At 41.9% G+C, this 11,176-nt stretch overlaps 1 protein-coding gene across 1 annotated transcript in view; it reads right to left on the reverse strand.

The window, feature by feature from the left end:
* Window positions 1–835: 835 nt before the first annotated feature.
* The window catches only part of mtmr14 (myotubularin related protein 14), a 17,720-nt gene continuing 7,379 nt past the window's right edge, over window positions 836–11,176 (reverse strand). The window contains exons 7-19 of the mRNA XM_085776572.1: window positions 10,684–10,757; window positions 10,361–10,431; window positions 9,309–9,383; window positions 8,930–8,996; window positions 8,681–8,766; window positions 7,603–7,679; window positions 7,010–7,046; window positions 6,577–6,647; window positions 6,410–6,468; window positions 5,928–6,060; window positions 4,184–4,360; window positions 2,885–3,091; window positions 836–1,136 (exon numbers count right to left, since the gene is read on the reverse strand). Of these exons, the coding sequence (XP_085632698.1) occupies window positions 956–1,136; window positions 2,885–3,091; window positions 4,184–4,360; window positions 5,928–6,060; window positions 6,410–6,468; window positions 6,577–6,647; window positions 7,010–7,046; window positions 7,603–7,679; window positions 8,681–8,766; window positions 8,930–8,996; window positions 9,309–9,383; window positions 10,361–10,431; window positions 10,684–10,757 (1,315 nt within the window). The 3' untranslated portion in view covers window positions 836–955. The remainder of the gene's footprint in view (window positions 1,137–2,884; window positions 3,092–4,183; window positions 4,361–5,927; window positions 6,061–6,409; window positions 6,469–6,576; window positions 6,648–7,009; window positions 7,047–7,602; window positions 7,680–8,680; window positions 8,767–8,929; window positions 8,997–9,308; window positions 9,384–10,360; window positions 10,432–10,683; window positions 10,758–11,176) is intronic.

Raw genomic sequence — 11,176 nt, forward strand, 5'->3', positions numbered from 1 at the left:
GGATTCTTTTTGATTGAAATTCAAACACCAGGACAAAACCCTGGTAATAAACTCACACGACGCAAAGGCCTCGTGTGAGTTTCAGCTGAACAGCAGAAACAATTCTGCACAGAGAAGACACAAGAATTTCATCCTCCGTTACAAAACAATCTCTTCATGGACAGGACCAACAACTCTTACTGTGCACATGTGGTATTTGAATATTGCATTACTGGTTAAGACTTCATTTTGAAATAAAAATCAAACTCATCCTCGACCTCGGCGCACTTTAAGATGTAAGCTCTAAAAACTTTTCGATAATCTGATTTCGATCAACTGTGCCACGTTACAAACCAAAAGAACAGTTGTTTCTGTCCGAACACATTAAGTGCTTTGTTTAACTCGCCCTCGACATCCACCTGAAATGAACAACTGTCCTGTGCTCGGATCAATAAAAAGGATAGCAGCACAAATCAAGAGAGATAAAAACACACTGCTTCCTGTATGTGGGACGGTCACCTAAAAAAAAAAGAAAAAAAAAAAAGGTATGCACAGATAGAGGAAGAACAGAGGAAGCAAGAACTATTTATATTCTGCCAGTAACAGGTAGCGACCCCACATTCTCAGCCTTTTACATTTCAGCAGCTAGAAAGCCCTCTAACTTCCCTCCCTTTTTGATTCTGTGGCTGAAAACATTTCCCTCCCTGAATGTGACAGATGCACTCAACATGGAAGATATAAAGTCATGGAGAGAAAAGTTGAGAAAAGCACAGAAAAAAATAACAAAAAAAAAATCAAATAAAATCCAGGGCATGTAAAAGAAAAAGAAAAGAAAAAAAAAAACTTAATCCCTGAATTGAACAGAGATATTTGGCACTTTATTGCACTGAGTCCAGATATGTTGAACAGACTGTGGGTGGATGGATGGATGGAAGCAGAGGAGGAGGAGGAGTGCCTGAAGTCACATTGAGAGGGTTCAGACGATGGCGTTTGTGCCTCGCAGGCCGACCCCGCGGGCGAACTGCTCCAGCAGACCGGAGATGGCACCAGAGGGGCTGGGCGCTGAGGACTTGAGGCCCACTGTGGAGCTGTAGGCCGCCAGAAAGACTTCCCGCACCGCTTCCAGACGAGCCTGACGCTCGGAGGGGAAGGGGCACCTGGAGAAACAAGAAGACGGAAGACTTGTTTTTAAACGTGCTGAAACCCTCAGGGCTGAAACTAGAGGCTTAAAGGGATAGTTCAACATTTTGGCAAATTGGCCCATTGCCATAATCGCTATAGTCATAGCAGTAGGTTCGTTACCTTTAATTGTCAGTGTAAGCTATTTTTAGAACGACGGAGCGGAGCGGCAGGCTGCTCAGAGCTATGCTATGGAGGCTAAGGGAATTTCTTGGTTTTCCTCATCAAACTCATCAAATACACAATCCAACAACTCCAAAAGGCTGTCGTGGACAAGTTGTGACCTGCACATTCACCACGCTATGAGATAATAATGGAACGTTACGAGACGGAGCTGTTTTAGAGGTAAATTCATGCAAAACCGCTGATGCGCGTTGCGTTCAGGGACACTTTTTCAGCAAGCAGACTCTGTATTTACCCTGTATTTACCTCGAAAACGGCTCTGTTTCGTAACGTTCCATTATTATCTCATAGCGTGGTGAATGTGCAGGTCACAACTTGTCCACAAAAGCGTTTTGGAGTTGTTGGGTTGTGTATTTGATGAGTTTGATGAGGGAAACCAAGAAATTCCTTTAGCCTCTGTAGCGTAGCTCTGAGCAGCCTGCCGCTCCGCTCCTCCGTTCTAAAAATAGCTTACACCGACAAATAAAGGTAATGAACCTACTGTTATGATTATAGCGATTATGGCAATGGGCCAATTTGCCAAAATGTTGAACTATCCCTTTAAACCATCAAAGTTTAATCACTTTGTCTTTGAGCCCAGGTGAATATTTTTACCTCATGGTGTTACAGAGATGTTGTATTTACTAGACTTTACTGTTCATGTGTGTTTTTATGTATTAGAGCGGTGATTCCCAAACTGTGGTGCGTAAGCTGCTGCTAGGGGGTGCGTGACATGAAAAAGGTAATGGCGATGCTATGGTGTTATATGATATATGATGTTATATTTTACCAATAAATCAATAAATAACTCTTCTTTTTTTTTTCACAGTGTAAATAGTATGATTCACGGAAATCATTTGTAAACCTGAATTAAAAACGTATGCCTTTTTTTTTTTTAATGTGTCGTGCATTGGTTGGAAAGTAGAAAGGGATTCACGGCCTAAAAAGTTTGGGACTGCTGTATTATGAGGATATGATAAGTGAACATTTCACTACAGTCTGTCAATGTCTTTCTGTCTGTGGATGTGAGTTCAGGTGAATTAGTCCCAGAGAAGTCAGGTACAGCTGATATCAGGTGATATCAGGTGCTGTGCCAGTTGTAAACAATCTGGTCTCCAGTTCAGCTCACCTTTGTTTTGTTTTTGTTTTTAAAAATTGCAGTCTTTGCGTTTTAGTTGGTCTTATGGGAGACGATAACCCTGTCCGCAGCTCATGATGTGAGCTGTTCTGTCATTCTAGACCAACTGAGTGCTGCTGCTGCTACGCTGGAACTGGTTTCCAGGGCCAGGGGTCAGTTCTTTGTCTGTCATTGGTAGTGAAGGTGTATGAGGACACTGACCTTATATAAAAACTGCTCGTTCTTGAGTTAAGTGAACATTTGTACCAAATTTAAAAAAAAAAAAAAAAAATCTAAAGAAATTCCTTCAAGGTTTTACAGAGATTATGTGCTCACAGGTTAAAACTGACCTCAACCTTGACCTTATAGTCCCTAACCTTGAAAATCGAATCCACTTATCTTTGAGTCTAAGTGAACGTTTGTGCCAAATCTGAAAGAGTTCCTTACATTCGTCCACTGGGACCGTCGTCTTTAAAACTGAAGGGCAGCGGGGAATCATAGGCAGCAGCGACAGCAGATGAGGTGGACGAGGCCGAGGCCAGTGGCGGGGGGAAGGGCGCGTGGTCATGGATGCTGCCACAACCAGACACTATTTGCCAACTCCCATACTCTGTAGAGAGGGAGGAACCTGACCGAGTGTACTCTGCCGCTAACCTGAGAGAGAGAGTCAGAGAGTGAGAAATACTTTGACGAAGTGACGAAGCATTGTAAAAGAAAGAAAATTATGATTATATTTAGGCATTAACAGCATGTGGTCAAGGTTAGATTGATGATTTATTTACAAAAATCAAGATCCCGTTAACAAAGTGCATCTGTTGCCTTGTCTCTGGTCTACTATAGTCATGCACTGACTTTGTCTGCCCATTATCTGCCCCAACCACTTTAGCCACAGTCAATAAATGTAGCACAAAATACATTTCTTTTGATAAACTAGTCAGCAATTGGTTTTCATGCAAAAACAATTTAGCTCTTGCAGATTAGTTGTATAAAATAAAATATAAAAATTATTTTCTAGGAGCGTTTTGAGGAGGATGTGTGTTTTTTTTTTTTAATTTTGGGGCATCTTAGCTCAAGACACTACCATGGAGCCTAGAGGGCAAGAAGACAAGACAGTTTTATTTAAAAGGTGTGGGTATCCTTCCAATGGGAAACAGGAAAGGAAATATGATGAGGAGAAATAATCTCATCTCTCTCGTTTACCAAAGAAAGAAAGAAAGAAAGAAAGAAAGAAAGAAAGAAAGAAAGAAAGGAAGTTTGGGAATCAGTGGACTGGTGGAGCAACGCTGAATAGACTGGACAGGCTTCCTGACTGAGCTTGTGTTACTGTAGGTAGGAAGTCAGAGGCCAGTTCTGGTTTCATGCTTTGATTAACGCGATAACCGCAATAGCATATTTGACTAAACTTGATAAACCACGAACTGAAGTTACTTCTCTGTTTCCTACATGTCAGCGGTCAGACTTTTACAGGCAGTTCGTTATAATGAAAATACTGGACGTGCACAATATGACCATTATCAAAGTCATATTGAGTGTCAGCGCTGAACAGCAGAGGAAGAGACTGTCTCGTAGCACAAACACGAGCCGAAGCTTCAGTCCTCGGGCTGTGCTGTAAACACGAGGGGCTCCAGAATGAAAGCACTTTGCCTCTGGTGATCATCCAACATTTACACAGCTCAAATGTCTGCATAAAAATAAGATGTTGCGCAAACTTGGGACCACATGATGAAGCTGCATCAAATCACTCACCTTCTCCCGGGGACAGCCAATGGGCTGCTGCCAGTGCGCGTGACAGCGTGCTCTGATTGGTTGGAAGAGGAGGAGCTGGAAGACCTGGCCTCATTAAGTGGATGGGAGAGGTGTTCGTCCAGAGGGTTCTGCTTATTCCAAACAACCATCTGAGGGGAGGAGGTGGGGCCTTTTCTCCTGAGGAGAGGAGAGGAGAGGAGAGGAGAGGAGAGGGAGGCATCAGCAAGAGGGAAGGAGAAGCCTCTGCAGCACTGTGGGTCTGTGATGTTCAGTTTACCAAATAACTAATGTTGTAACTGATTGCTGATTTTTTTTTTTTTGTGAAAGTACTTTATCAAGTGTTTTTACCAGTTTTGATCCCCCAAAGCCTCATGTAAAAATAATGAATACAAGAGATAGAGGTAATGATGTTTGGTGGATGAAAAAACTAATTTCTCCATCTGTGTCCCATAGCTTCTCTGTGTCCCCACCCCTTTAGAAAACTAACAGCAGGACTGATTCAGTTCATTTCAATGGGAGAAGTGAGCAAGCGCACAGATTATGACAGATTATTTTGCTCCACAGTCACCAAAATAAACATGGGAGCCGTTTTTCATGAGCGACAGATCTTCCTAACAATCTGACATCAACATGACATTTAATTAATTTTCAGAGGCTGATTCTGTAAATTCTGTAAATCTCTCTGATATTTTGAGCACATGGTGAGACACAGAACAAGTTTGTCTACAATTTTCTGAAAAAATTATGTGTGTAGAGTGTAAATTGTGGCCGGGCCGAGTGTGGAAGGAGAGAGTTTTTCTGGGCTTTCTCCCACTCTAACTGATGATGTCACGCGCTCTGACACGAACATTCCGTGCAATACACAACCATTATAATCTCATCATTTCTCCAAAAATGATCATGGTCATTGATCAGGGATTGATCAAAAACTATATGACCTATCAAAACGTGGAGTAATACGCCAATACACAAGACTTGTGTCTACTGTTTAAAGTTCAAATGAAGTCTCTAGGTGAAAGTATGCCTGAGCAGTAGACGTTTGTTAAACTCCAATGATTGGTCTTTTTCGCTCTTTTTTTTCACCCGTCCCATTGACTTCAATGCAAAATTTTGCGCAGTTTTTCGCGAAAAATTCGTAAACTGTTGAGAAAAATAATAGCACACCGCTTCGCCCGGGCACTGGTCCCTGCAGCTATTTCATAGCTGTTGGGACCAGTGCCCGGTGCGATGGCCCGTGGCCCTAATAAGCAACACAATCAGGTGTAAATTTGTCTTGTATCTAGTGTTTTGGTATGTTATTGCTATGTTTTGACATAAACAATCACAGCCACGTTCATTTAATGACATGAAGTGCACACCATTTCTCACCAATGTAAAGAAAAAACACCATCAACCTTTTTTCAATTGCTGAATTGAGTGCGCGCTTGTGTAAATGGTAAATGGTAAATGGTCTGTATTTTATATAGCGCTTTTCCATCTGAACGATACCCAAAGCGCTTTACAGTACATACATCACATTCACCCATTCACACACTGATGGCGGACGCTGCCATGCAAGGCGCGAACCACGACCCATCAGGAGCAAGGTGGGTAAGGTGTCTTGCCCAAGGACACTACGGCAGCAACCGGGACAGAGCGGGATTCGAACCGCCAACCCTCTGATCATTGGACAACCCACTCTACCACCTGAGCCACTGCCGCCCCACATACATTGTGTGTGTGTGTTTTTGTCCATGATACTGACCAGCTGGAGGCCTGGGGTTGGCTGGAGAACAGGTCCACGCTGTCATTGGTGAGGCTGGAGGCACCGCCGGCCTCCTCTGTAATGAGGGAAAACTCGCTGCTCAGACTGGTCACACTGCCACGATCCCTCGATTCTGCACCCAAACAGAAAGCTCAACACTGAACACTTCTCCAAAACAAGACAGCAACTTGTGCATTGATAAATGTATGGAGTTCAAAGGAGAAACATAGGAAATAGAAAGATTCTTTAAGCTCTCTTATCTATTATTTTCCTTTAAATCCATTTAATAAAAAGTTTGTGAATAAATAAAAAGTTTATACCTTTTATTCAAAACACACATTCATATTTCCAAGTGTTTTTTGTCAATACACAATTCTTTTAAATCAATTTACGATTGTAAAATAGACATGTGTTAATAAATTCAGGAAAATGAATTTGAATGTTGAGTCGACTACATCCATCAGAGGTCTTGTCTGACTTACTTAACTGGCAGAGGTCTTCCACAGTAAATTCACTGTCTTTGAAGTGGGAGTTCTTCCTTCTGAAAGAAAAAGAAGAAGTGATGAAATGACAACAGATGATTCAAAACCAGTGAAAGAATATTAGATACTGATAATAAGAGAATAGCGAGGTAAATGGAGGCACATACCTCTGTTTCTTAACAGCAGAGAACTTCTCTGAGACAATGTGCTTCAAAAAATTGAAGCAAAAAAAGAAAATCTGAGGGAGAAGAAGGATTTTTGATCAGAGAAGGAAACGACACCATTCATCAGTCACTCAGAGAAACACATCACAGCTACACTGTCATCAAAAGATACTACTGCAGTTGATGAATCGGACCACTGACACCTTTTCTCTAATTAACCTCCAGTGTAACCTGATCTGAACATCAAGCTCTGCTGACTTCATGTCAAAACCGCTGCTATAAATGCCTTTCAATCTGAAAGAGACACCTTATTTCTTCTTTTCAGTTGGATTATGTAATACATAGAAAACTCTGCTTCTGTCTTGTTACACTGAAAGAAACTTATGGCATCATCATTGTGGACAAAATAACCTGTATATAGATACAATAAACTCACCTCCTCCCCTTTGGAGAGTCGATCTGGCAGCATGTGACTGGAAACAGAAACAGAAAATGGACTGCATTATTATTTTAGTCAAGAAAACTATTCCATGAAGTCCCGTGATGATCATGCAAAGACTTGAGTTCCTAAATCTTTCTACTTGAATCATGGTTGCACAGTTAGTCAAAACATTGACCATATCCTTTTTTCCCCTTTATTAAGTTAAAATGTTTCACAGCAATTCATTGTTGAACCTTTGTGTTGTCAGTGGTGGTAACAAGTGTTTGGGGTGGAGTTGAAAACAGTACAGGAATCAATAGAAATAACCTGGAGCCCTAATACGATTCAGCTGATTTACACTGGTAATCATGAAGGGCGAAAAATCAAGTGTCTGAATGTATTGAGGTGTGTGTGTGTGTGAGAGAGAGAGAATGTGAAGTGGGAGTGTATAATATATAGTTAAAATCAGAGCCACGGTCGCTTTTCAACTATGTGTGACAAAATAACAAGGTGCGTCTAAAACAAGACGGCACCAAGAAGTTGAAAATGCACCTCTAAAGGATTCATCACATGGAAAGTCCTGACATAATGAAAGTGGTGATTTTTACCCGAAGAGGAACCAGTCATAACTGATGGTCAGATACAGGATCTCAGCTGGCTCCAGGCTGGCGTGCACCGCGCCGTCCTGTGACGTGAGAGAAGCAGGTCAAACACCTCACGTTTCAACCATCCACAGCATGTCATACAGCTCTGAGCACTTACACTAGATTTCTTATTCAGTTTGTGGAACTTCTTCAGTGTAGACTGACTGCATTTTCATGACATGACACAGCTACTTAAAGCAGAAGTAAGCGACCCGGTCGTTTTGGCTAATGCTGCGTTCCAGGCAGGCTTTTGAAACCGTAAGTTACAGCTTCAAGTCACGACTTACGACTTTGTAGCGTTCCAGGCAACCCACTCGTGTTTCTCCGACCTGTTTTACCTGTGAAAGTCACTATAACGGCCACTCGTAACTTCCGACCCGTGAACTCGTACCAGATCGAACTGGTACGACTTCACAGGTCGGAAAAACACGAGTTACGGGTTGCCCTGAACGCACCATAACTTCTTGTCAGCCGATGGAGTTAGCAGCCCCCGCCCTCGTCATGGATCTATTGGTCCTCGTCCCTACGTCACCACATTCACGCGCATCCCTTCATGCCGTTCTCTCTCCTCATTGGATAAAAAATGTAGGATACGAGAAAAGTTTTCTCCTCGGCTCAGAGCAGAGCAGAGGGACTGAGAGACCCGTGTTTCGGTCCAAACGCTCTATGTAAGTGATTGCTGTGGGAAGATATAACTATTTAAGACTTATATTAACACAAAAATATCGCTTACTTCTGCTTTAAGTTGTGTTTTAATACAGAGGAGGGAAACTGAATCATGTGTAAATCAAGAGGATTTGGGGCGTTGTATAGCTCAATGGGTAGAGCAGAGGCTACAGTCCTCACAGGTGGCCCTTTGCTGCTGCATGTCATTCCGCCTCTCTCTGTCTCCCTAAAGCTGTCCTATCAATCAAAGGCCTAAAAGCTTGAAAAAGTATAAAATAAATTTTAAAAATCAAGTAGATTTATGTGGAGAATAAAGGAGATTTTAAAAAGAAAAGAAAAGAAAAGCAAAGCAAAAGGAGAAGGGGTAAGGACTTACTGCCCACAGGGAGAGCCTGAGAAGGGACACAAACAGAGGTGTCCGGTCCCAGCCTGATATGCAGTGCACCAGAAGGCCACTCTCATCTGAAACAACACACACAATCACTAACAAGACCAACAGCAACCTTTAAAAAGATCAGAAATGCACAATGAATAGGTATGTAAACTATACTCAGGGGGGACTTTGTGACATGGCTACGTGGACTGTCTGAACTGTTGAGTGCACTGACACACAAGCATCACCTACCATCCCTGTTGATGATGTGGAGCAGCAGCTTCAGGTAGTTCTGGGTCTGCTCGACCAGGTCCCATGACTGATACACACACACACACACACACACAGGCAGAGGGATGGAGACAGAGTTAGTACTGCTCTCCATATATTCATCCTTACAGGTGAAAAACACAGTCTGGCTCTTTTTTGACCAAATTACATGTCTGATATTGGTTATGTGGATGTGAACACTGCTTGACTTTACAGCGAGAGTCACACTAGAACTATTGTTGTGTGTGTGCAGTGCCAGTTGTGAATTGCAAGCACAACAGGCTGAACAATGGAGGACACAGAGACATCACACAGAGTAGAGTAGATTAGGGGAGAGTAGAGTAGAGGCAGTGGCACTAACCTGGTATTGACTCCAGTCAATATTCAAGTTCGGAGTAAAGCACACGGGGATTGTCAAAGGAGCATCCACATAGTCCTGTCAGAGACACACAGTACACAGTCAAGTCGGACTTCTGTCCTTGTCTCAATATACATGCAACTGAGAAAACCGAATAACTGACGGGGTCCGCCCCCTCATGCGGCGTCACCCGTTGTTTCAGCGGGTTAATACGCCCCCCTGTCCTGTTGACTTTTCTGTCACCTCGTAAAACTGAATATAAACAACTTAGTAAGCTTAATAATAAATTCTCAACTGCAGTTCCCGACCAGACGCGTCCGTCTGGGCTGGATTCGCGATTTTCTCTCTCTCTCTCTCTCTCTTTAATAAACACTCTTGCTGATCGCGCTGTGTGAAATGCATTGAATCGGCGCTGATGTTGGGTTTTTTTCTTTACTTTGCCGGTTTTGGGCGGCTTCTCTGCTCCACTTGGTGCCGTCTCTACTGTTGTGGAGCATGTGCACATGCATTGTCCATTTATCCTCCGACTAAGGTGTATACATGACGGAGAAAATCTTATTCCAATCGCATTATCTGGGTGTCTTAATCGGAGTTCTCAACTCCGATTTCAGTCGAACTAAGGTGTTTACATGCACTTCAGTTGTCCAGTTATAGTCAGATTAAGGCAATAATTCGGTTTTTTCAAGTGTCATGTAAACGTACTGATTGTGATATCACATTAATACAACAGACACCAGTTACTTTAATATCACCATTCTTCACTCATCACTGAAGAGAAGTAAATTTGATGTTTGAGTGAAGGATGTCTCTTTATTTCATGTTTTTTTCTGCGCCAACGGATAGAGAGTTTTAAAAAGATGTTCTGTCTTTGCCGCATCTTCTTCATATCAACATGGGCTATCTAGTCCTATAAAGACTCGGACAGTTCTGTATTTTCAAAATCAATGAATAATTAACTGAATATCGATTGGTAAAGCTCAACTATCAATTAAGGAAACTGGTTAAAAATCTGCATCCCTACTCCCGTGGTAACGCAGACTGAACAGATCCTTTACCTGATTCCAGTTGAACACCAGACCCTCGGCTGTGTAATCTCTGTCTTTGTAGTCCTTAAAAAACTCACACCCTAAATACAGACAAGAAGAAAATCATCACGTTATCACATTAAACTCATTCACTAAATCAGACAGTGACAAGAAATGTTTCACAAGTCTCAGAAGGGGGAGTTTTTCCTGACTTTACTGTAAGATATAACCATTGTTCAGCTAAATTTTAAATGTCACTACAAAGGCTCTGAATATTATTGTCAATTTAACGTAATTATTTTTAACTGATAAGCAAAGTCTGTAAAAAAAAACACTCTGTTGTAGCTGTTTACCTGGATAAGGCACAGAGAGCAAGGTGAAGTCTGCATAGCGTTGGGCCTTGTCCGCCTTCTCAGAGGATGTCACACTGCACACAGAAAAACACAGACCACAAACAAACAGTATTTAAATACACACAAAGAACTACATGGAACATAACATGTCAGAACTGAGTATATCTTGATACATATGCAAAGAGAAACTGCAGCCAGACACTATGGCAATAACCTCAGACAAGTGTTGCCAGTAGCTGCTGCTTCCCCTTTGTAGTGACGTTTATATGTTGGTGACGTGGTGCGAGACATTTTACAGCATTCAGTTCTGCATGTTCCCAAACAATTCATCTTTAGTTTCATCAGCCAATAAAACCTTTTATCTTCTATAAACATGTTCTATAAAGCCATTCACCATGATTTACATATGATGGACTCAACTTACTTCCTTAAGGTTGTCATTTGTTCAATAAAGACACTACATAGTTAGCATGTGAATTATTTTGCCACATCA

Source organism: Trachurus japonicus, chromosome 5, assembly GCF_045865225.1.
Source record: "Trachurus japonicus isolate A0001 chromosome 5, Traja_1.0".
NCBI lineage: Eukaryota > Metazoa > Chordata > Actinopteri > Carangiformes > Carangidae > Trachurus > Trachurus japonicus.